This window comes from Geotrypetes seraphini, chromosome 12, assembly GCF_902459505.1.
Source record: "Geotrypetes seraphini chromosome 12, aGeoSer1.1, whole genome shotgun sequence".
Taxonomy (NCBI): domain Eukaryota; kingdom Metazoa; phylum Chordata; class Amphibia; order Gymnophiona; family Dermophiidae; genus Geotrypetes; species Geotrypetes seraphini.
This window is the reverse complement of record NC_047095.1, coordinates 120061713-120088318: the sequence shown is the minus strand read 5'-3', so window position 1 is coordinate 120088318 and position 26606 is coordinate 120061713. Positions and strand designations below refer to the sequence as shown.

The window sequence follows — 26606 nt, the reverse complement described above, 5'->3', positions numbered from 1 at the left end:
CCCCTCCTTCCCCATTAACATAGGTTCACCTAATTCTCGCAGCCTTTTCAAAAGAGAGTGTCAAAACATCAGCTAGGCAAGGAGACAGCCTTCAAAGCTCAACCACTACTTCTTCCATGGCAACAGAAAGCAGAATGGAGAGAGAGACTCGTGCACAAAGACCAAAGGGGAGGGAGGAGGGGGAGACACACAGCGATTAGGCATGAGATACACAGAAGATGGGGTGGAGGGAGGGAAGAGACAGGCATAGCCTGGGTTGGAGGGTGAGGAGACGGAATTATAAACTGACATAAACAGCTATGCTACACACAGTCACATACGCACAGCTCACTGTACTTCTCCAGAACCAGACCAGTACGTCTCCAGCTACAGCTCTGGTCCGACTCCTCAACTCCCCCAATTAACATAAAAAAGGAGCTGAGGCCCCCACATCATTTTTTTGCAGGCACAATCTGGTTCAAAGTCCTCTACCTGTGCCATGAAAGGCAAAAGGGGGGTAGGGGTGGTAATCTGACCAACATGAAATGCAATTAACGGTGGAGAAGGAGGGGGAGAGAAAGCCTTGAAAAGAGTATTGATCCTAAAATTCTGACAGACCCAGCATGGGAATAGGAAATAAAGATTTCACTCCTTCTACCCCTCTGATAAAAACCCCCCCCACCACCAGCAGCAGCTTGACCTGCAACTGCTACAGGTCTTTTCAGCGGTTGCCCCCCCCACGAAACTGGCCAGGCCTCAATCCGTTTCTCCCCCCCCCCTCCACCATCACCACCACACACACTGGCTGCAGCTCAAGAGAGCTATTCTATATGCTGGGGTGAATTGGGGTGCACCCCACCTCCAAAAAACATACATATACACATATATATCAGACATATCATATGCATGCAGGAATGGGAGGTGGGGGAGGGGGAAGGAGCTGAAAAGCCAGTGATATTTTGGGTTGGGGGAGGACAAGGAGGAAAACACTTAATCTTTATGCAGCCGACCCCTTACAGATAACCCCTTAGAAGGCGTGGGGGGGGGGGGGAGTGGGGGTGGCTGGGATTCTGCCGTTGCTTCACCTGATTTTTCCGAAGACATCGCAGCTCAAGGATTCCGGTGCGTTTCCAGAGCGATCACAGAACCCCCTCCTCCTCCTCCTCCAAATCCGTTCTACGCTGCTCCACTCCAGCCCTTCCCCTCTCTGCCCCCCCTTTTTTTCCTCTCTCTTCATTGTGAATACAGTAAGGCAAGACACACAGGGAAAAGCAAAAAGGGGTGTCTTTGGCAGATGGCCCCCCGGGAGAATAGCTGCAGCAGTGCCCGCAGGCCCCTGACTCCCTATAAGCGTTCCATATTCTCAAACTCTGAGGGGGGAATTCATAGAAAGAAGGGCTCAGAAGAGAGAGAGCAATCCCTCTAAACTCCCCCCCTCCACTAACCCCCTCCCCCCCAGAAATTAAAATGTTAAAAAATATAAATCACTAATTGAGGGAGAGGGGGAGAGTGGCGGAAGCTCCAAAGATGTCTTCAGTCTCCAGCAGATTTGGGGCACCGCAGTGTGAAAACCTTCCCAGCGCGTTGTGGAACTAAGTTGATCCCTCAACGTATCAAAGCAGAGCTTAAAAACTCCAAATACCTGCTGTTCCTAGATGAATTTGTTGGAGGAATTATTATTTTTTTTTGGGGGGGGGTATAGCTGGAATAAGCCCTAAGGACAGAGCAACATAGTAGATGACGGCAGATGGTCCATCCAGTCTGCCCAACCTGATTCAATCCCCAGGTTCGATTGGGGAGTCTGGTTTAAAATTGAGGGGGTCAGCTCGGTCTCGTCTCCCGGAGGAGCTCCCTGAAATCTGTGCTTGATACCGTGGAATATGTGGTCTCCTGCACTGCAAAGATCCTGCAGGAACTTAAGGCAATACCTTGGAGAACACTGGGCAGAAGCCACAGTTATCGATTTTACGCCTACAAGGGGCAACGCTACAGAACTTCAATGAAAGAGAAAGTCATCCTCGTTTTCCATTTAAAACAGCTTTAGTTTGCACAGCTTTTATTAACAGAATAAGTTAAGACATTCGTCTTCAGGAATCGTATGTACATAAACTTAAGTCGCGGCTGGCATCCCCCACCCCCTCCCCAAACAAGAGCTAATCTCAGTCCATTCCCCTCTCTGCAAATGTCCCGTTTCCATCTAGGCCTGCAAAGCGGAGGCGCCCCAAACACATAAGAGGCAGAGGCTGGTGATAAGGTCCAGAAAGAACATGTAGTGAAGGCCCCACAAATGGGAGTAGCTGGAGCAAGCCGCTGAGGCTATGATCCAGAAGCTAAAGATTTGTGAGACAGAGGCCTATGAGAGGAGCTTGAGGAAGTGTGTTACTGAACAGGGCCAGCGGAGGTTGCAAAAAAAAAAAAAAAGCACAGCAACTGTCTGAGAAGTCTTAAAATTCTCACTTCATGCTTTGGGCACCGACCCAAAGCTTAGCCCTTTATATTGGAGATAAGAAGGGAGCAAAAAAAATAAGAGAGAGACTCCATCTACTTTTCACCCAGAAAAAGATCAGCATCCAGGATCAAGGATTTTTCTCTTCCCTTCTAGAAAGAGAAGCAGAAACTCTCTGGGGCCACCTTGGCTCTAGGTGTCTGTCTCTCCTCTTTGCAGAAGGCTCTGAAGGTCGTTGAGGGCCTCCTCTAGGCTACTAGCCAGCTTCTCCGCATTGGTTTCCTCACAGCAGTTGAAGGCGGAGACGGCAAAGTTGATGCGCTCTGCCATGGGATTGTAGCACACGGCATAGCCGTCTGGGACCAGCGGCCCGTAGCACATCACACAGTCTGTGCGTGCCGCCACCTGTGGGTAGAGGGGATAGGAAGGGCAGAGGTTAAAAGTTAGGATAGTGTCTGGAGCACAGAGCAACAAGGAAGGCAATTAAAACAGGGACAAAGGAATAGAGAAAGTAGACAAGAGATAGAGGGAATTAAAACAAACCGGAGACATACGTTGATAAGTAGACATAAGATTAAGGTGTAAAGGGGATGAGATTTGATATACTGCTTCTGTGTGGCTACAATCAAAGCAGTTTACATATTTTAGACAGGTACTTATTATGAACCTGGGACAATGGAGAGTGTTAAGTGACTTGCCCAGAGGAGCTGCAGTGAGAATCAAACCCACAACCTCAGGGTGCTGAGGCAGCTGCTCTAAACCCCCAAGCCACTCCTTCAGGAAAAGAATACAGAAGCAGGAAAGGGCAGATGGCTGTATGGAAGGACATATGGGAACAGGAAAGCAAGAAGAGAGCTGCACATAGGTCTGTGTCCAGGACTTGCCTGCCCTGTGGAGATCTTCCAGTGGGTGGCAACGGCATATGAGGTGTCCATAAAGATGTCAGGGACCCGGGCACCACCCTCGATGGCCTGCAGCTTCAGCCCCAAAAGATGCCGATCGATGGCCTGTCCCTTCAGCGCCTGAGAAGACACAAGCAGAACAAAGACGAGAGATTGAAGGACACACCGAGAGGGCAGCAGGAAGTACCCAAAATCTCATTAAAACAAAAATAAGTCTTGTGTGCAGGAAACTAGCCGGTCACCGTATAAACATGATTATGCTAGTCAGTGGGCAGCTTTCTCATACCATATATGTTGCCAGGGGCTTAGAAAGCTGTCTCTTACTACATAAGACAACAGGCAGCTTCCCATTCACTGTATAACCTTCAGCACAGTTGCATACGTTCTCTTGAGCTTGGTTTTCCATAAGTAAGCTCTTTGGGGAAGGGAAGTCAAGAGAGAATGCCCCTGGAGAATGAAAGTTACCTGGTCTGTGCAGACACTGTGGGCCAGTACAGCCTTCTCCAGCAAAGCCACCTTCACTGCCACCTGCAAGACCAAGACAAGGTATTACACCGAGAGAAGGACCCAGCCCCTGCCACCCTTCCTAGACAGTCCAGCCAGGTCAAGTACATGCAAACCAAGACAAAGCCTGGACCCTGCCACCTCTCTCTTGGGCACTATAGCCAGGTTCCGCTATTATTCTGCCCCATGTAGAACTTGCAGCTCACCTCTAGTGATGAACAGAAGCCTTGGGAGTAGAGAGTTGTGCGGGGACAGAAATCACATCCATCCCCACCCGTCCCCGCAAGGATCCTCTCCGTCCCCACCCGTCCCCGCCAGGATCTTCTCCATCCCCACCCGTCTCCATCAGGATCCTCTTCGTTCCCACCCATCTCCACAAGGATCTTCTCCATCCCCACCAGGATCCTCTCCGTCCCCACCCGTCCCCGCCAGGATCTTCTCCATCCCCACCCGTCTCCATCAGGATCCTCTCCGTTCCCACCCATCTCCACAAGGATCTTCTCCATCCCCACCAGGATCCTCTCCGTCCCCACCCGTCCCCGCCAGGATCTTCTCCATCCCCACCCGTCTCCATCAGGATCCTCTCCGTTCCCACCCATCTCCACAAGGATCTTCTCCATCCCCACCAGGATCCTCTCCGTCCCCACCCGTCCCCGCCAGGATCTTCTCCATCCCCACCCGTCTCCATCAGGATCCTCTCCGTTCCCACCCATCTCCACAAGGATCTTCTCCATCCCCACCAGGATCCTCTCCGTCCCCACCCGTTCCCGCAAGGAATTACCTCCATCCCCGCCCGTCCCCCATAAAAAGCAGCAATTGCTTCTGACAGGATCATCAATTCCAGTTTCTTTTGGGTTTGCGCTGCTGTTTTCCTTTTGGAATCTCTTTGGTGGAACCCTTTTTTTGTTTTCTGTTCAGGTAATTAACTTATAAACCCCCTCTTTTACTAAGGCTGATGTGTCCATTATATTATATGGACGAATCCTGCTTCCAAAGCCTTCCATCCCCGTGGGAGTCCCGTGAGCCAGAGGGGGGTCCCCGTGGGAGTCCCGTGGGTTAGGGGGGGGGATTCCCGCGGGATTCCCGTGATCCCCGTTCAGACCTCTACTTGGGAGTGCCGTTTAATATAGGCGGAAGAAATAGGGTCAACAAGGAGGATCACACTGCACAGGGCTCTTATGCCCCAGGCAGCACAATCCTATGCCCTCGTGGTGGAAATCTACATCACTTAGAGGTCATCAACTGCTGAGGGCAGTGAGGCAATTCTTTCTTTTGTGAACACCCTCCCAACTATTTGTACCTGCCGTGTGGGGTCCTCCATGGCCTGAACAAACTCCAGTGCCTCAGAAGAGGAGGAGCGGATCGTGTCGGTGCGTCCCAGGTGGAACATGCGCAGGGAGGCGGTCTCGCATGTAGCACACAGGTATCCATACATTCTGCAGGGCAGGTGGTGTGTATGTGGGGGTGGGAGACAACAACAGAATATTACATACAAGACAGCTGAATTACAAGGACACGCTCTCTCTCCCACATCCTAGTGGTTTTACCTGGAGTAGATCCATTCATAGCGCTAGATTCACTAAGGACACCGATCGTGTCCCCACCACTTAGCAACCCCGACCCGATTCACTAATCTTACTCCCGCTCCGATCCGTGCCTGCAAACGAGGGGGGATAGCATGCAAATACAGGCAGGCAGCGATTCACTAAAAAAAAAAAATGAGGGACACCGACTGGGCTGGCCAATCGAAAAATAAGCGACTGCTGAGGACCAATCGCTCAGGTCCTTTCCGACTGCCCTGCTCTCTGCCCCGACTCTCCTGCCCTTTCCCGCAGTGCAAGCCTAGGGTTGTAACCCGTGGGCTTAAAGCGGTTAAAACCACAGGCTCGTGAAGTAAAAGGAAAAAAAAAAAAAAAAAAGTTTCCGGCTCTGCCGGGCACAGAGGGCCAGCGCCTACGCAGACCATCTACAGGCAAAGAAGATGGTCTGCGCATGCGTCGGGATCGCTGGAGAGCGATCCGTGCAGTCGGCTGCGGGTGCGATTCCAACTGCCCTCATTTGCATGAGGACGCTTCGTGAATCAGCCACCCGACCACGGGTCGGATCGCTCATGGATCGGATCCAATCTGTGGCCTTGGTGAATCTAGCCCATAGTCTCTCAGGTGTCAACCACCTCTCTCTCACTTTTGGGTGACAATTTGTATTTCAACCTCATTATGGAGAGCTAACAATCTTCCCCCACCTCTATCTCCACCCCTACCTGTTCCTTCTTTCAGATCTATCAACTCACAACCAGAGATTAGCCCGGTATGGCCCTTCGGATAAATAGGGAGAGGAATCTAGTCAAAATTTCTCATGCCTATCTCTTCCTTCTTGCATTCAGCCGTTATACCTCTGATGTGCATGCCAATAGGCCGCATGAAGCCCCTTTTATACCTGTAATAAGCTAGCTGTAGCGCCATCTGCAGGAAGGAGTCAGGGCTCAGGCCATATTGCTTGGGTAAGTTTTTGCCAAACTGAGTGTAGGTGAAGCAGATGATGTCCAAGTCATTCATGAGTCTGAAAGCAGAGAAGAGTAACATTTCCCAAATCTAAAATTAAGAGGAGGATTACACTTCTCCACGAACCAAACCCTTGCCGTCCTCACAGTACTTCCCCTCAGTCTGCTCCAGCAATATTTATTTTAATTTATTTAAAAATGTATATCCCACCTAATTATCAACATCAGTGGTCCCCAACCCTGTCTTGGAGGACCACCAGCCAGTCAGGTTTTCGGGGTGTCAGGTCAAAAGCGCGCCGGGACAAAGGCGTGAGCAGACAATTGAGCGCAGCGTGGAGGTGCGCACCGAAGAAATTTACTGTTACAGTAAAATGTGGGGGGTTACAACCCCCCAAGCCCCCCACAATGTCGGTGCGATTTGTATTAAGTAAACTGGGGGTGCTCCCCAACAAAACCCCCCGTCGGAGCCCCTAAAAACAGTAATTTTCTTCGGGGCGCACCTTTGTCTTCCGCGTTGTTGTCTATGAACCGGTTTTCGGGAGAGCCCTAATGAATATGCATAAGAGAGATTTGCATATCATGGAGGTGGCAGGCAGGCATTTTCATTAGGGCTCTCCTGAAAACCTGACTGGCTGGTGGTCCTCCATGACAGGGTTGGGAGCCACCGATACACATTTCACTCTTCTCACCTCTGCACAGATACACAGATCCAGACAAATGCTTTGTATTTTCCACTTGTTTAGTTCCCACATACTCACATATCCAGGTTCTGCTTGGCATTCTCGATGTCTCTTTTGATCTCCGGTGTGATATAAAAGTAGAGTTTTCGAGGAAGGGGAAGACGTGTCATGGGGGTCCTTATTGTGTCAGGGTTCTTGCTGCAAAAAGATCCAAATAAATGTCACTCGTCCACACCCATTAGCGAGTCTGAGACCCCAGCAATGTCAGGCCCTAGGATAGCTCGCATCTTTTCAATTAGCAAGCTCCCAAGTGAGTTACATTCAGCTGTAGGGGGTATGTCCCTGTTCCTGGAAGAACGAAGCCCCAAGAATACAACATAAAGGGATCTTACTCATGTATATACAGTATTATTTAACACACAAAACGTGAAGTCGACTATATCAGGGAGGCAAGAAAGAAGCTAAAAACAAGAATAAACTCACAGAGGCACCTTGTAAAATCACAAAACAAACCAAGATAATTCCTCTGTGGGTGAGCATTTTTCAGGATCTGGACACTGCATCACTGAACTTGGGCCCGATGCTCTACACCAGTGGTCTCAAACTCAAACCCTTTGCAGGGCCACATTTTGGATTTGGAGGTACTTGGAGGGCCTCAGAAAAAAAATAATTAATGTCTTATTAAAGAAATGACAATTTTGCATGAGGTAAAACTCTTTATAGTTTATAAATCTTTCCTTTTGGCTAAGTCTTAATAATAATATTGTCATTTATAGCTAAAGAGACATATAGTCAAGAAACTGTTTTGTTTTACTTTTGTGATTATGAAAAACATATCGAGAGCCTCAAAATAGTTCCTGGCGGGCCGCATGTGGCCCCTCGGGCCGCGAGTTTGAGACCACTGCTCTAAACATACCGTGCCTTTAACATTTGACGATAAACCAGTTCAAACTGGTTTAGCCTGCAAGCATTTTAGATTCTGATGCACAAAATGGCTCTACGTGGTCTCTTCCATGCCTCGTTGCAGCCTCTTCAGAATATTATGCAAATGTATTCCAGCTACCTCTTTAATATTAAAATGTGCACTCCAGGCGAGGCCCAGACATTTCCAGATGAGGCACGAAAATGTTGTGCCAACCTTTAATGCTCTAAACTTACTGGCAGATCTGGAGGTGCTGGTCGTATTAAAAATGCGTCTCATGCGCATTCATTAAAAGCGTATACCCGCAGGTCTGGGGCTGCCAATTGCATGAGAGGAAGGGCACAATATACTGTATTTTTTGCTCCACAAGAAGCACTTTTTCCACCCCCAAAAAGTGGGTGTGTCTTATGCAGCGAATACACCTCCCCCCGGTATCTTTTTTAACTGGCGGTGGTCCAGCGAGCTCTCCTGCCTTTCTGTTGCAGAGCGGCGCACAATGCAGGAGCACGACCTTTGCGCTTCCTACCTGGTCCCGCGCCACTACGCGCTTGGCCGAGGTCAGTTCTCGCAACCTCAGCCAATCATGGAGCGGCGTGGGACCAGGGAGGAAGTGCAACAGTTGCTCTCCTGCATTGTGTGCTGCTCTGCAACAGAAAGGTAACCGTCCAGCAGGAGACCATGCTGGACCACTGCCAGTTAAAACAAGGTACCAGGGGGGCTGCTTCAGGCTTCCCAGCACCAGGCGTGTAGAGGAGGAAAAACTAAGGGGGGAAAAAAAATTCTGAACCAAATTTTTTTTCCTTCTCTACATGGGGGGGGGGGGGGGGGTGCGTCTTACAGACCGAAAAATACGGTTTGTTCCACCGAACCAGTGTAGATAAAAATGAACATCTTGTTTTTTTCACATTTGCAAGGGGGGTTTGCTTTTTTAAAATCACTTTTGCAACACGAGCACCTTATGGCTACCGACAAGTGATACGTGCTTATGACGTGCACCTATGAGGCGCCATGATCGATGCTCATGCATGCCTACGACGTAGCATTTTCTGGCGCCTGTGCACATTTACACCTCTTTCCGTGAACTATTCTGCGCACGCGCCGTCGCTTTCTTTGACGATTTCCACGAATCTCACTTGCGTGCAAAGTTTTTAGAGCATCGCTCGTCTTTTATAAAATCAGAAAATTTACCGGCCCTGCCAACGGCACACAGGATTTTAATGGCGACTTTAGAGCCTCGGGCCCTTTGACCTCAAAAGAGAGGACTGAACAGAGATTTAGGTTTCCTATCATATTATAAAACCACAGTTTTGTCACTTTCTGAACACCCACCCATTTTGCCATCTCTCTCGCCCTCCCTTTCCCCCTTGAGACTGTCAATGGAATGCTTTTATGCTTCTCTTGTATGTTCTGACATTTGTCATATTTCATTCAGTTCTGAGCAGAGGAAAAAAGGTTTTGTATCGAGTCTAATGAAAAAGAAGGTACAGTCTGTTCTCGTTATTCACACGTTCGCAACTCGCCTTTCCACAGTTCCATCAATTTACAACCAAATTCCCCATTCGTGCCGCTGGGTTCACATATTCGCGAACCGGCGCTTAAAAACAAAAACAGGGGGTTTTTTTGCTTTCACTTTGGCAGTCAGGCTTTGCTTCCAGATATGGCCCCTAAGCGTTCGGAGAGTACTTCGTGCAGAACGTAACCCCTATTTCCCCCATAGGTTTCACTGTTCCCTTTCCGTAGTTTTGAGGCACTACGTGAACTGCTGGAACCCAACCTCTTATTCCCCTCCAGACTCCAAGGTTCAGTTATTTGCAATTTTACGGTTCACGAACATTTTCACGAGCCGCACCTCTGCGAATAACGAGAACGGACCGTGTCGCCTTATTTCCCTCATTGTCGTTCTGTTTCCGTTATGCAACTGTTAGGTTACTCCTCCGCTCCCTTCAACCCCGCTCAAAGAGGGAAGAAGGTCGGGGCGAGATCTTACCAGTATTCGAGGGCGTGGTCCAGAATAGAAGCGATGGGGGGTCCCTCCGCAATGGCCTGTTCGTAGAGAACCCCACATGAGCCATCCTCTCCGACGATAAACTACGGCGAGGAAGGAACACAAAAGAGAAACACATCACCGGACCACCACCAAACTCAGTCAGCACCTTGGAGGGGAGGGTTTATACCTGAAACGTCCCTCCTGCTAATTTTGAGGAGTCAAATGAATTGCTACCAGTCTCTTCTGGGTTACAATGTCAGATGTCTTATTCACACCTAGCTGGGAGTAGCCTGGCCTCTTTGATCCTCTCCCCATCTAGCCTAGGTATCCATGTGACAGTCTTCAGTCTGAGGTCACCTTGGTACATGTGCATTCTGAGTGCGACCACTAGACTACTCATATACTCTCCCCCCCACACACACACACACCCTTTTACAAAACTGTGGTGCGTTTTTTTAACGCTGACCATGGCAGTAACAACTCCGATGCTCATAGAATTCCTATGAGCGTCAAGGCTGTTACCGCCAAGGCCGGCGCTACAAACCGCACTACGGTTTTGTAAAAGGGGGGGGGGGTTTAATAACAGGTCATCTAAAGTTAGGTGGCAATTCCTACACTTAAAACTCAATCCTATAAATGGTATCCAAATCTGGGTGCCGATAAAAATTAGCGCCGTGCGTATTTTCAATAAACGGTGCTCGGAGCTGGGCTTCGTTTGTAGAACCGCACTGGGCGCCAGGATCCGCGCCCAATTTGGGGTGCGAGGATTTACACCAGGGGTCCCCAAAGTCCCTCCTTGAGGGCCGAATCCAGTCGGGTTTTCAGGATTTCCCCAATGAATATGCACGAGATCTATGTGCTTGCACTGCTTTCAATGTATATTCATTGGGGAAATCCTGAAAACCCAACTGGATTCGGCCCTCAAGGAGGGACTTTGGGGATCCCTGATTTACACCAGCTTAAAAGCTGGTGGACAATTCTCATGCCTAAATTAGGCACAGGTCTCCCCGACCCCGTAAAACTGCGCGCAAATTCCAGGAACCCTCCCAATCCACCCATGCCCTCTTTGCAGATCCATGCGTAAAATTTACACACAAATCCCCAGCACTTAAAGATGTGCAGGCAAATTTAAATAAATTATTGGCGCTAATCGGGTCATTTATCAATTAAATTGCATTCGTGTAACTTTGAGCGCCATATATAGAATTAGGGGGTTAAGTTATTGAATACTAGCTCTTACGTGTTAAAGTGTAAGTTAAGCACTAATTGATATTTTAGAACAGGGCTGCCCAAGTCCGGTCCTCGAGATCCATTGGAAGACCAGGTTTTCTGGATATCCACAATGAATTTGCATGAGAGAGATTTGCCTTCACTGCTTTCTTGGTGTGCAAATTAGAGAATGACACGGTGACAAAATTCGTCCCCATGGATAACCGCGGGAAACCATCTCAATGTCATTATTCAAGGAGAGAGAGGGAAGAATCAAGAGTATGAACGGGCTCCAGCACGCTTAAGCCTTACATTGAAGAATGTTTGTGTAGAAGGACTGAGGTTGAGATAGACACGCAAGAATGACACAGGATTGTTTCCCGCGGGGACGGGAACGGTGATGAATTATGTCACCATGTCATTCTCTAATGCAAATCCCTCTCACGCCTGTTCATTGTAGATATCCAGAAAACCTGGGCCTGCCAGTAGATCTCGAGGACAGGAATTGGGCAGCCCTGTTCTAGAATATGGGGGAAGCCAGTGCTCACCCTGGGATCGGCAGCATGGAATCGTGCTACTCTTTGGGATTCTGGAACGTTGCTACCGTGTCACGTTTTTGCCCGGTACCGTGACCTGGATTGGCCACGGTCTGGAACAGGAAAATGGGCTAGATGGACCACTGCTCTGACCCAGTATGGCTGTTTCTTATGTTCTTAACTTTAGTGTGGGACTTGCTTAGCACACAAATCCAAGGAGGTGGCATTCACTGGAGAGGAATACAGGCGTGTTCAACAATTCTGCACATAACTTACTGAAGACTGTTACATATTACACCGTCAGATTTAGGCACTTGCATTTCTGCCCGCTATTGACATGGAGCTTATAAGTGGGTACATCTAAATGCTGGCATATCGATGCTAAATAATGCAGCAGAGTCTCGATTATCCGAGTAAACAGGGCCGACAGGTCGGATAACTGAAAAAACAGATGAGAAACAAAACAGAAAAGTACACTGAACGCATATTTCAAAAGATGGTCACGAAAGAGTGGGAATAACGCCACAATATCAAGACAGTCTGCTTTGGTATTTCAAAAGAGAGAGCAGTAAAGAAAAGATTAAAACTTTAATGTGCCCAAGAATCTTAGAAACATGATGGCAGATAAAGGCCAAATGGCCCATCCAGTCTGCCCATCCGCAGTAACTATTATCTCTTTCTTTCGTTGAGAGATCCCGCATGCCTATTCTTGAATTCAGACACAGTCTCTGTCTCCAGCACTTCTTCTGGGAAGCTGTTCCACACATCTACCACCCTTTCTGTAAAAAAGTATTTCCTCAGATTACTCCGGAGCCTATCACCTTGTAACTTCATCTTATGCCCTCTTATTGCAGAGTTTCCTTTCTAATGAAAGAGACTCAACTCATGCATTTATATCATATCTAACCTCTCCCACCTTTCCTCCAAAATATACAGATTGAGATCTTTAAGTCTGTCCCCGTACGCCTTATGACGAAGACCACACACCATTTTAGTAGTCTTCCTCTGGACCAACTCCATCCTTTTTACATCTTTTTGAAGGTGTGGCCTCCAGAATTGTACCAAATCAACTACCAAATAGAGAGATAATTAACTCAGTAATCTGTGACACTTATAACTATATACTCTTATGATCACAGCTATAGTTCAAATAGAATTATTCTTCATTAACTTTGATTTTTAAACTCTTGTTAATTATTATATAAATTATTTGTGAAGTGCTCAGACCAAGAAACCCATAAAATAGTGATGTCACTACAGTGAGGTTTTCAAGGGGACCATCATTGCCTTCACAAGTCCCCGGCCCTCCCTATACCTATCTACTTGATGTAACCAACAATTTATGTTGTTCTATTTCAGGGGGCTGTCAACGATATTGTTTCTCATTGGTGACATTTAACTTAACAGCTAAATATGTGTAAAAGAAAATAAAAATAAAAAGTAAAAGTGCTTATCTAAAATGTAGTGTTGCTCATTATTTCATTGTCTGATTGGAGTCCCGTCCCTCCGACCCGGATTTCGCTACTTCTTCAGGGAGGAACACTGGTGACGGCTCACTTGAGGCTTGAACAGACCAAGCGGACGAAACGTCTGAATTGTACACAATATTCTAAATGAGGTCTCACCAGAGTCTTATACAGGGGCATCAATACCTCCTTTTTCCTACTGGCCATACCTCTCCCTATGCACCTTGCATCCTTTTAGCTTTCACCATCAATTAGCGCTGCTGCCTTTTAACTAAACATGATGCCGGGAAAGAGAAAAAATAACCCCCCCCCCCCATGAATCTCAGTGACAATGTAATGATGTCACCGGGAGTATGTCGGATAATCCAGGTCGGATAAGCGAGACTCTACTGTGTTCGATTATGGAATCATGATGCCCAAATGCAATTACTGAATTTGTGTTCTGCACTCTGCCAAGTTGGCACTCCTTGTAGAAGTCTCCAGTGATAACAGAGACACCATATCCTCCCCGACCCTGCAGCATCCCCACATGGAGGAACCACCGGGCCAGCTTTAGCAGGAGTGGAACTCAAGTTTTCCCAATCTCTACAGCACTCCCCAGTCTAAGAAGAGTCTGGGGTGGAACCCAGGTCTCCTAACCTATGCTGCCTACACAGCTCAAAAAGCAGGAACCCGAGCTGGGCTTGAAACCCACATGTCTCCAACCTCTAGAAACCCCCCCCCCCCCCCACAGCTTGAGCAGCAGGACCTGAGAGTGGAACCCAGCGTCCTGACCGCCACAGCGCTTTCCTTCCCCCCTCCCCCTCATCTCCTCCAACTCTGGTACCTGCAGGGTCTTGTCAAACCAGCGGTTGCCACTGTTGGAGTAACTGCCCCCACCGTGAAGCATCTGAGCGGCCATGCGGCTGGAGTATTTGCCCTCGGAAACCTTCAGGACGGGGGCGTCCAGGCAGACGGTGAAGATACTGCGCTGAATGGTGCTCACCGAGTCCCGGTTGAGTTTATCTGTGGAAAAGGCAGGGAGGGAGGGCCCAAGGAAGGAGAGCACAGGTGGTCTATATTACCTTACAGAGGACTGGCCAAATCTTTAAACAAGAGGTAGCAGCACTGTTGGAAGATTATTCAGCTCTGGCGAGGGAGGGAGAATCTCTCGGTGAACGCCCTGGACCCTCCAGCACCAAGAGGTGGGTCTCCTAACCTGGTATGAATATAGTAAACACTCGTACGTAAGTGTGGTAGAGGTTGGTTAAAGTGACGAATTGGTACATGGCTGGGGAATGCTTTCTTTATACAAGTGTGTTATATTTAAACACCTCCCCCCAGTGACGTAGCAAGGGTGAGAGATGCCTGGGGTGGTGGAGCCCCTCCCCCATCTTCGCCCCCCCGCTCCTTCCCCCCTCCGCCCGCTGCCAGTGCGCTCCCCTCCCTTCCCCCGTCCCTCTAGTTTTTCACTGCTCCTTTCTCTCCTTCTCTTCATACTTTCCCTATGTACTAACCAAACCTGATTCCTTTTTTTTTTTTTTTTTTTACAAATTGTATTTTTTTTTCTTTCTTCCTCCTTTCCCATTGTCTCGTGTGGATTGTTTACCCCAGTTTGTTTTTTAATTTAAAATAGTTAATTTTAATTCTAATGTATTTGTGATTTTAGAAATTTAATTTTATTTCTTTGTAAAACGCTTTGTATTTTGAAAAGCGTTTAATCAAATAATATAATAAACTTGAAATAAACTTGAAACATCAACGTGCTCCTCGCGAAGCGAAGTCAGCGGGAGAGACGACGCAGTCGCGAGGAACCTGTTAAAGCTGTTGCTCACAGCGGTGAACAACTAGAGGGACGGGGTGCCCGAGCGCATGGCGAGGGGAGGAGTGGAAGGAGGCATTCCAGTTCATAGACAATTGCGTGCAAGACAAGTGAGCCTAGTCAATTGAGCGCAAAGACAACTGAGCGCAAAGACAACCTAGCGCAAGACAATTCAATTGACTAGCGCTCACTTGTCTGGCAAGCTGAATTGTCATTGCTCTCAGTTATCGTTGCGCTCAATTGTCTTGCGCTGAGTTATCCTTGCGTTCAATTGTCTCGCGCGGTATTGTCTTTGCGCTGAGTTGTCATCATGTTTTTGTCCGCGTGCAATTGACCTGTCATCAGGCATTCCAGCGCCCCACCAACATGGCGCCTGGGGCGGACAACCTCCCCCCTACTACGCCATTGTCTCTCCCCCCCCCACACACACAGTATAGAGGGAGGTGGACAAAGCCTTCCTTTTCCTTGAAGTGATGGGGTGTGGACAATCGGGCTTGGAAAAGGGCCTCTTTTAACACACATCTTGCCACAGTATGGCAGTGGGATGGTTGGGTGGATGTGCTGAGGGGTGGGTGGGTTGCATAGTCTGAGCCCGCTGGTCCACAATTAAATGGAGCGAAATTGTTTTAAGGGTGCTGGGCGAATGAACAGAGAGATGGGTAGCAGAGAACCTCCTCTTTTTTGGATGAATGTGAGGTTCACCTCCCCAAGGTTTGCTACTTGGTACACAGATGGAGCGGATAAAGGAGTTGGGGGGGGGGTTCCCTACCTTTCATCAGCGTATTGTAAGCCTCCCCCCAGGTGTGCCGGTGGTCGCTCGTCAGCACCCCAGAGGTTCCTTATCTGTTTTCCAGGAGTGGTGGCGAATTTGGAGAAGCTGGTGCTGGATCTGGTCAACCGTCAGTGGGGTCCCATCACTGTTGTACACATCCAATTGGAAGAACTGTGCCAAGAAATGAAGGGGGAGGGAGGGAGGGAGGGAGGAAGTGGTATTAGAAACAATAACCTGAACTTTGAGGCAAAGAGAAGGGGGACTTCTACTTCTCTCAGGGACCAAGACTCCAGACAGACATCTTCAAATTAAAAAAAAAAAAAAAACCCTCTCCCTCCCTATCACCCTAATGATTATAAATCCTCACCACCCCCTGCCCCCACCTTTTTCTCCCAGAGAAATACAAATGTGCAGGAATATATGAGGTGTCAGAGAGGGCTGCTTCCTGCTTCGATTTTATTCCCAAGGTCTCCTCTCTTTTGTGGTAACCACACATTTCATTTCTCAAGGCACAGTTATTTCTGATAACAAACAGCGCAGCGCCATCATTTCCCTAGCATTTATCCAGAATTGCTACTGGCACGTGCAACCGAGCCAGAGGAGCTCTCGGACCCTTTTGAACCCTCAACCTCTTGCCCCTCCCCCCTCACCTGAAAGTTGCGGACCACCGTGATGTGGACAGGGGGTCGACGGGAGCGTGAATAGAGCAGCACGCTGTCGTGTTTGGATCCAGGGACGCGGCAGGAGGAGAAGATCTTGTTGTACTGATCCATGCAGAGCGATTGGCCTCGCATGTACTCCGACAGCAGCAAGCGGCTTTGGAAAGAAAACAAAAAAAAAAACGAGAGAAGAGAGGATATAGCAGGGTCCATCAAAGAGCATCAGAAATCCCTACCCTTCAACATCACCATTTCCCCTTACTGTTACTACTACTTATCTACATACAGTACTGTATATAAAATCCGATGTATCTGTGTGTGTGTGTTCCGGCATAACTCTGAAACGCATGGACAGATTTCAACCAAACTTGGTACACATATGATTTACTATCTGGGGGAAAATCCATAGTTTTCGGGCTCGCTGAGGTGACTATTGACACTCCCGATGCCGCTTAAGTCCAAGTTCAGCCCCATACAGAGAGCCATTCTTTGGGATTCTGGACGGAATCTCACTGCTCTTTGGGATTCCGCCAGGAACTGTGCAAGATGGACCCTTAAACCTTCCCGGGGCACTTTTTATACATTGCTCAAGACGGTTTGATGTCTGGCATGACAGTTAGGGGAGAGGAACCCCCCCACCCCCCCGCCTTTCAACTGTTATTATTACGGAATCAGCAGGTTCCGACTCACCTCTCCACCCTGGCCTTGAAGTCAAGAATGCCCGCGATGAGCTTGGCGGCAAACCTGAAACGCAAAGAGACTCATTGTACGATACTATATTTAGACTTATGTATGGTGTTGTCTTTAGACTTACTGTATTGTATTATATTTAGACTCATTGTATTATATTGTACTGTGTTGTACACACTCATTGTATTGTATTGTATTGTATTGTTTTGTCTTGTATTGTATGTTGACTTATTGTATTGTATTGTGACCTTGTTATTCGCTGAATGTCCAGCCTTCTTACAGTGTAAACCGCCTAGAAGTCACCTGACTATGGCGGTATAGAAAAATAAAGTTATTATTATTATTATTATTAAAAGGGGGTTGCACTGCAATTCGCCCAACAACCGGGGTGGACCATACGTGTAATTCATGAATCGTATGACCTGTGGAGGGGAACAAGGAACCAAGAGTCGATCGTTTACTTTTTCAAAAAGTACAAAGACTAGGGAGACGCTCCTCGAAGTTACAAGGTAGCACGCGGGGCTCTGGAGTCAAGTTATGGAGTTGGTAAAAATGTACCGACTGACCTCCAGTTTCAAAATAAAAAAAAACTTACAACATTATAATCGGTGGCACAGTAAAGGGGGGAGCAGTCTGCCCCGGGTGGCGTCTTGGTGAGGGCGCATGCACCCGTCCTCCTCTCCATATACCCCCCCCACACACACACACACACAAACACACACAGCCTCGCATGCCTGTTGCTTCCCTTTCCTCATACCTCTGTAACGTTCCTGGAGCGAGCAGGAACCCCCGAGCTGATGTCACGCCTGCATTGGCTCTTCCTCTGATGTCATTTCCAGAACCCACGCCTATGGAAGTCACATCAGAGGAAGAGCCGACGGGGTTGCTGCTCGCGCCAGGAACCTTACAGAGGTATGGGGGAAAGGGAAGTAGTGCACACATGACAAGAGGGGGCGGGGGAAGGAGAATGTGGAGGTGAAGAGCACCCTGGGTGCCTCTCACCCTTGCTACATCACTGATTATAAGAACAAAAGAGTTGCTATACTGGGACAGAGAAAAAAGGTCCATCAAGCCCAGTATCCTGTTTCCAACAATGGCCAACTCAGGTCCCAAGTAGTAAAACAGATTTTATGCTGCTTATCCTAGGAATAAGCAGTGGACTTCCCCAACTCCATCTTAATAATGGCCTATGGACTTCTCTTTTAGGAAACTAAGTCAAACCTTTTTTAAACCCCGCTAAGCTAACTGATTTCACCACATTCTCTAGCAATGAATTCCAGAGTTTAATTACATGTTGTGTGAAGAAATATTTTCTCCAGTTTGTTTCAAATCTACTACCTAGTAGCTTCATCATATGTCCCCTAGTCCTAGTACTTTTGGAAAGAGTGAACAAGTGATTCACATCTACCCTTTCCACTCCATTCATTATTATATAGACCTCTATCATATCGCCCCTGAGCCCTCTCTTCTCCAAGCTGAAGAGCCCTTGAGTGGTATGAAAAGTTTGGTAAAAAAAAAAAGCAAGTTAAAGAACGTAGTCTCCATCGAGGGCTATACACTTAGTCAAGCGAATTTCCAGTTCTCTTGTAAGCTATTGTTGCTATGATACGAAAAAAAAACCTATTTACCAGTACTTTAGGTCCAGACCAAAGAATTTAAAGCCTAATATCAGTAGGAATCGAACTGGAGCTGGAGTTGGAATCAGACCATAGAAAAACATAGGCTCAAAGTCGAAGGTTTGGTGTACTGACTCCACAGCCCTGGTGGCGCATTTAAAACAAAAAGGAAAACTATTTTTTTCACTCAACATATACAGTACTCTCAGTTAATCAGCACCCATGTTAACCAACCAGTACTCTCAGTTAACCAGCACCTGTGGGAATTGATAAATATCAGATACATGTATTTGAGAGTTACTATTAAAAATAAGCCTAACTAATACTATACCCCATACTATGCCATACCATGAACTGTCCAGACAAACCACCAGACATGTGGTAGGCAAAGTGTGGGCATACTCAGGTGTGGCGTGCCAAGTTTACACTTAAATTTCCCTCCTAAACTGATTTTTTTTTTTTTTTTTTTGCTGGTTGCTTGAGAGTTCTGGTTAACAGAGAGTCAGCTGTAGTTAAATTCTGGAATTTTTTTTTTGCTGGTTGCTTGAGAGTTCTGGTTAACAGAGAGTCAGCTGTAGTTAAATTCTGGAACTTACTGTCGGAGTAAATGGCACAAACAATTAAAGCAGGTGGGTTTAAAAAAGAAAAAAGTTCGGACAAATTCCTGGAGGAAAAGTCCATAAATTGTCATTAAGGTAGATCTGGGGAAAGCATTGTTATCTTGTTACTCTTTGGGACTCTGCCAAGTATTTTTGAGCTGGACAGCTGGAAACAGGATATGGGGTTAGATGGACCCTTGGTCTGACCCAGTACAACAACTTAGGTTCCTAAAAGAACAGACATAAGAACAAGATTACACTACTGCTCGACTTCCCCTCTATATGCCTCCAATATGCTTTTCAGCCCATACCCTGCTATGCTCCCCATGTTACCCAAGTCCTCCCCCCTAAACTATGTATGCCCTTTGTCCCACCTGGTTTCCTTTTGGACATGATAACATGTTAGCCTCACCTTGTACTTAGAGTTTAGATCCACTGCCTATGGAATCTGTACATTTCTTCGTAATGATAATTTTATAGCCTTTAATATTGTACCTAGATTCCTTCTGTTTTCTGTGACCCTCCCGCAGGTCCTTCTCAGAATGATTTACATGAATTTATGCAGTTTTCCCTGTGTGTTCCGGTGGGTTCACAATCTGTCTAAATGTGCCAGGGGCAATGGGGGGATTAAGTGACTTGCTGAGGGTCACAAGGAGCAACATGGGTTTGAACCCACAACCTCAGGGTGCTGAAGCTGTAGCTTTAACCACTGCACCACACTCTCCCTGCTCACTGAAACTGTGTTTGCTCTACTGTTACCCACCCTGAGTTTTCTGGGAGGGCAGGAAATAAATTAAAAGAAAGAGTTGCAGAGTGCGACAAGACAGAATGACTGACCTTAGCTGTCCATGCCAATCATCAAAGTCTTGTTTGGGCAGGATCACCGCTGGGTTTGAATGCACTGCCAGGGGCAGACGGCTCTCCAAATAAGCTGTGTGCTGCCACCAGGCTGTCAGCTGTGAGGAAACAAAGGTAGTTAAAGGGGAGTGTAAGAGAACTGCAGAATAGAGGTCTGCATGGGAACGGGGATCGCGGGAATCCCGTGGGTCCCGCGGGGGTCCCACTGGAATCCCCCTTAACCCACGGGACTCCCAGGGGACTCCCCCCTGGCCCACGGGGATGGAAGGCTTTGTAAGCAGGGTTCATCCATATAATATAACGGACACGTCAGCCTTAGTAAAACAGGGAGTTTATAAGTTAATTACCTGAACAGAAAACAAAATAAGGGTTCCACCAAAGAGACTCTACAAGGAAAACAGCAGCGCAAACACAAAAGGAACTGTGGAATTGATGATCCTGTCAGAAGTAATTGCTGCTTTTTATGGGAACGGGCGGGGATGGAGGTAATTCCTTGCGGGGACGGGTGGGGACGGAGAGGGTCCTGACGGGGACGGGTGGGGACGGAGAGGATCCTGACGGGGACGGGTGGGGACGGAGAGGATCCTGACGGGGACGGGTGGGGACGGAGAGGATCCTGACGAGGACGGGTGGGGACGGAGAGGATCCTGACGAGGACGGGTGGGGACGGAGAGGATCCTGACGGGGACGGGTGGGGACGGAGAGGATCCTGACGGGGACGGGTGGGGATGGAGAGGATCCTGACGAGGACGGGTGGGGACGGAGAGGATCCTGACGAGGACGGGTGGGGACGGAGAGGATCCTGACGGGGACGGGTGGGGACGGAGAGGATCCTGATGGGGACGGAGAGGATCCTGACGGGGACAGGTGGGGACGGAAAGGATCCTGGCAGGGACGGGTGGGGACGGAGAGGAACCTGACGGGGACAGAGAGGATCCTGGCGGGGATGGGTGGGGACGGAGAGGATCCTGGCGGGGACGGAGAGGATCCTGGCGGGGACGGGTGGGGACGGAGAGGATCCTGACGGGGACGGGTGGGGACGGAGAGGATCCTGACGGGGACGGGTGGGGACGGAGAGGATCCTGACGGGGACGGGTGGGGACGGAGAGGATCCTGGCAGGGACGGGCGGAGATGGATGGGATTTCTGTCCCCTCGCAACTCTCTACTGCAGAAGGGGAGAAAAGGGACAGAGGATGCAAAGCAAGGGATAAATATTGAAGGCCATTATTGGTGGATGGGCAATTAACAATAATGTGCCGATACAGATAGGTAGCCAACACAGATTAGGCTGCCAGGGTCCCGTGCTCTCACCCAGTTCTCCGTTTTCGTGGCCCTCTTTGCCAGCCGGGCCTGCAGGGCCTCTCCAACCCCTCCTGGGCTCCCGAAGTCCTGCACCAGCTCTCGGGTCTGCTCCAGTTCCTCAGCACTCACCAAGGGCTTCAGCGCATGCAGGTAGCGCTCCATCGTCTGTGCGAGGGGCGGCACAGGTTGCCGTGGCAACGGGAAGGAACTGTACAGGCATCGTGGAGCGAATCGGGGTCCCCGCGAGGGGGCATTCTTCACCAAGCCCTGCAAATGGGGGAAGAGACAAGAGTTACAGGCAGCTCTGCGAGGATATGTAATGCCACGAAGGAGCCAAAACCCCACTCGGCATCCCGGGGCACGGCAGGGGGCTCTTCATCAATCAGCATTCCAGGGTGCGCTACGGGGAGGGGCGGGCCTCCATCAGCCAGCATCTTAGGGCAAGCACAGTGCTACAGTGGGGGCTCTGTGAGCATCTCGGGGTACCCACAATCTACACAGGGACCTCCAACAGTCAGCTTCCTAGGGTGTGCATAATACTAGGGTAGGGTGGGGTGAGGAGAGCCTGCGTCAGTCAGCATCTTGGGGTGTCCACAGTGTTACGGAAGGGGCCTCCTTCGGTCAGCGTTCTAGGGTGTGTACAGCGCTATGGGTGGAGGGGGCACCATCAGTCAGACTCCCGGGGAGTGCATAGTGCTACAGGGGTGGCAGAGGGGCTCTTGTCAGTGGGGCATCTAGTGCTATAAGGTCTCCAGTCATGCCTGTTGGTATAACAAAAACGCACACCTGTTTTGCAAAGCCACGACGGGTCTTTTGAGAGGATCCATGCAGGTAAAGCTTTCAAAAAGTCAATTCACCGCACCAACAGGGCGGGGAAAAAGTGCAAAACAAGTCAAAAGCAGGAGCCACACCCCCTCGGAGAATAGTTTACAGCAGTGGTCTCAAACTCCCGGCCCGCCAGGTACTATTTTGAGGCCCTCGGTATGTTTATCATAATCACAAAAGTAAAACAAAACAGTTTCTTGATCATATGTCTCTTTAGCTATAAATGACAATATTATTATTAAGACTTAGCCAAAAGGAAAGATTTACCTCATGTAAAATTGTCATTTCTTTAATAAGACCTTAACTTTTTTGTTTTTTTTTCTGAGGCCCTCCAAGTACCTACAAATCCAAAATGTGGCCCTGCAAAGGGTTTGTGCTTGAGACCACTGGTTCACAGCCAGAAACAAGAGTGCAAATTCAACCCCGCTCTCCTTCCCTGTCTGTGAAGAGCTCCAGAAAACCAGATGTTAAGCTCTCTTTCCCCCACCTTGAGCCACACAACAGCCTACAATGCAAAACTACAGGGTGTGGTGGGTGGCCAGAGGCTCCAAATTATGGAAACACAAGACCCCAGAGCAAGTGAGCAAACATCAGCCCTGCCCCAGGCTGAGGACACTTTGAAAATGCAGACAAATCAGGACAAACATGCCACAATGTAACCCTTGCAACGACATCATAGTTGCTCTTTGCAAATATATTTCTACAAAGTAAGCAATGAAAGACAAACACACCCACCCAACGTGTTGCAAACTCACAAAGATGTTTATTGGGGTATCAAGGAGGGAATGTGAACCTCAACCCCGCTTCCCCAGTAAAAAAACAAACAAACCATGCACCCTTGCCATTAAATTGCAAATAAACCCAGTTCGTTCTGTGGACACGTTGCTAAATTCCCCCATCTCGCCTCTCTCTTACTTACCAGGATCAGCTGCAGGGCTTCCCTGCTGGGTTTGGGTCGGTACATCATCCTGGAAGGGGTCCCCCAGTTGCTCCCCTCCCAGACCTTACAAGAAGGGAGGTGCCTGCAAGGCTTATGCAAGAAAGGAGGAAAGGAGGGAGGGAGGGAGGTGGGGAAAGCAAGGTTTTGCAAAAAGCCTCGGGTGACCTAGAGGGAAGAAGTTTTCTGTCACTTCCTGGGGAGCAGAAGGAGGAGACAGGAGACCCCCATTCTCCCCTCCCCCCCCCCACCCTATAAGCTGCTCTTAAAGGGCCAGTACCAGCCGGACATCTGACACCACAACTTTTCCTTGAATTCTTCATGTTCTGTCATGGCTCCTACTCTCTGGAATTCTTTGCTTTTTTTTTTTTAATCTCTGTTCAGAAAAATCATTTGCGATTTTCAGAGTACAGAAAAAGAAAGGCATGCTACTTCTCCCTGGCCTTCAGCTCTTAAGCTTTGCCCAAAAGTTGCCTTCCTGGCTTCATGAAATTAGTATGGGCAGAACCAAATTCTCTTTCCTCCCCTGCCATATTGATCATCCCTTTCCCCAATCTTTTTATTGTAATCCTCAATTGTATTGTACGTCTTGTTTTGGGTTTGTTTGGTGTTTTTTTTTTTTGTTTCCTACGCTATTTAAATTTTACTTTGATATTTTAAATTATTATTATAAACCGCTTAGATTTACCTTTATATTTATATAATTAATTTATTACATTGTTATATTTTAAAAATTGGGGGGATGTGAAGGGGAGGGAAAGGAGGGTGGGAAAGGTATAGACCACAGTGGTCTCAAAGTCCCTCCTTGAGGGCCGCAATCCAGTCGGGTTTTCAGGATTTCCACCATTAATATGCATGAGATCTATGTGCATGTACTGCTTTCAATGCATAGTCATTGGGAAATCCTGAAAACCCGACTGGATTGCGGCCCTCAAGGAGGGATTTTGAGATCCCTGGTATAGCGGGTATATATCAGGGGTCTCAAAGTCCCTCCTTGAGGGCTGCAATCCAGTTGTGTTTTCAGGATTTCCCCAATGAATATGTATGAGATCTGTGTGCATGCACTGCTTTCGATGCATATTCATTGGAGAAATCTTGAAAACCAGACTGGATTGCGGCCCTCTAGGAGGGACTTTGAGATCCCTGGTATATATGGTATTATGAACAGCTAATATATAAAATATATTTTGGAGAAATGATAAAATTATTTATGTAATATTTGAGCTTTGAATTGAATTGTAATGAACATATATTGTATAATTGTTTATTTGATTGATTTCTTCAATAAAATGTTTTAACAAGATTTACCTTTGGTTTTATATTTGCAGTATATTAAATCAGTGGTTCCCAACCCTGTCCTGGAGGACCACCAGGCCAGTCAGGTTTTCAGGATAGCCCTAATGAATATGCATGGAGCTGATTTGCATGCCTGGCACCTCCATTATATGCAGATCTCTCTCATGCATATTCATTAGGGCTAGCCTGAAAACCCGACTGGCCTGGTGATCCTCCAGGAGAGGGTTGGGAACCATTGTATTAAAAAAATTGAACGTGAACACCAGCCTGGTTGGGGCTGGGCTGGGTTTAGGGCTCATCGGAGCCTGCACACAAACCAGATCATTGCATGCGTGTTTGCAGAAACTCCCTCTTCAGGCCTTGCTGAAGTTCCCTTTTGTTACGGCAGAGTGGCACTGCAGCCTGAAGCTGGGATCTAAACCTTAAGCTTATATACTGCATCCTCTCTATAAAGCAGGGGTGTCAAAGTCCCTCCTCGAGGGCCGCAATCCAGTGGGGTTTTCAGGATTTCCCCAATGAATATGCATGAGATCTATTTGCATGCACTGCTTTCATTGTATGCTAATAGATCTCATGCATACTCATTGGGGAAATCCTGAAAACCCCACGCTTTACATCAGGGGTCTCAAAGTCCCTCCTTGAGGGCCCCAATCCAGTCGGGTTTTCAGGATTTCCCCAAAGAATATGCATGAGATCTATGTGCATTCATTGCTTTCAATGCATATTCATTGGGGAATCCTGAAAACCCGACTGGATTGCGGCCCTCAAGGAGGGACTTTGAGATCCCTGCTTTATATGAACATTAAAATAAGGAAAAATTCATAATAAGAATTAGTGGTTATGAAGAGAGCAGACCCCCTAGCCTAGGCTAACCTTCAGTCTCAGTCCCCTTTTCATTAATATATAGGCCAGGGTAGGGAACTCCAGTCCTCGAGAGCCGTATTTCAGTCAGGTTCTCAAGATTTCCCCAATGAATATGCATTGAAAGCAGTGCATGCAAATAGATCTCATGCATATTCATTGGGGAAATCCTGAAAACCTGACTGAAATACGGCTCTCGAGGACCAGAGTTCCCTACCCCTGATATAGGCTCTTTGGCCCTTCACAAATCATAATCACCCCAACACAACCCTTCTCAGAATAATCCAAATAACTGGACCAGGGGTAGGGAACTCCGGTCCTCGAGAGCTGTATTCCAGTCAGGTTTTCAGGATTTCCCCAATGAATATGCATTGAAAGCAGTGCATGCAAATAGATCTCATGCATATTCATTGGGGAAATCCTGAAAACCCGACTGGAATACGGCTTTCGAGGACTGGAGTTCCCTACCCCTGGCCTAGCGCTACTTAGCGCTAATGGTTGGGTTTGCTCTGCTTGTACCTGATGCCCCTGGATCTTCTAAGCCAGGGGTGTCCAATGTTGGTCCTCGAGGGCCGCAGTCCAGTCGGATTTTCAGGATTTCCCCAATGAATATACATGAGGTCTATTTGCATGCACTGCTTTCATTGTATGCTAATAGATCTCATGCATATTCATTGGGGAAATCCTGAAAACCCGACTGGATTGCGGCCCTCGAGGACCGACATTGGACACCCCTGTTCTAAGCTCAAATCTTGATGTAAATGTATATTTAGCTACTACAGAGTGACACTACAGCAGAAAACTCAGGACCTGGGGCTTCCCTCCCCCCCCCCCCCCACTATGACTGATAACCCTGTGAATAAACGGGATTAAGGGGGATGGGATTTGATATACCTCCATTCTATAATTACAATCAAATTGGAGGGTTAAATATTTAGGCTTCTAAGCAAGACTGACCTAACCATTAGGCAAGACCAGGCAGTTGCCCAGGGCAGCCTCTGGGGGTCGGTAAAGAGAAACTGCAGTCAAAGCAAAGCAATAGGTCCTGAGAGCCTGCCCAACTCAAAGAACCATCAACAAATGCATACTTTGACCTGCAGAGAGGGGACCTTTTCAAATAGCTGAGGAAAATTACTTTTTGGAAATGTGTGTGTGTCTTTGCGAGGAGGCAGATTTGAGGCCTGAAAGTTAATTGGGCGGGCGGGAGAGGTCAGGCCGATAGCTGGCCTAGGGCTCCCAAAACTCTTGCACTAGCCAT

At 48.0% G+C, this 26606-nt stretch overlaps 1 protein-coding gene across 1 annotated transcript; it reads right to left on the bottom strand.

The window, feature by feature from the left end:
* Positions 1-2000: 2000 nt before the first annotated feature.
* Positions 2001-23420, bottom strand: LOC117346729 (carnitine O-acetyltransferase-like). The gene is given in 16 exon segments (XM_033916785.1): positions 2001-2637; positions 2639-2830; positions 3310-3447; positions 3793-3855; positions 5132-5267; positions 6268-6390; positions 7090-7209; positions 9921-10021; positions 13958-14136; positions 15702-15764; positions 15767-15875; positions 16355-16520; positions 17054-17107; positions 20106-20224; positions 21439-21696; positions 23174-23420. Coding segments are annotated over 16 exon segments (1929 nt in total). The 5' UTR covers positions 23222-23420; the 3' UTR covers positions 2001-2577.
* Between the last annotated feature and the right edge of the window lie 3186 nt (positions 23421-26606).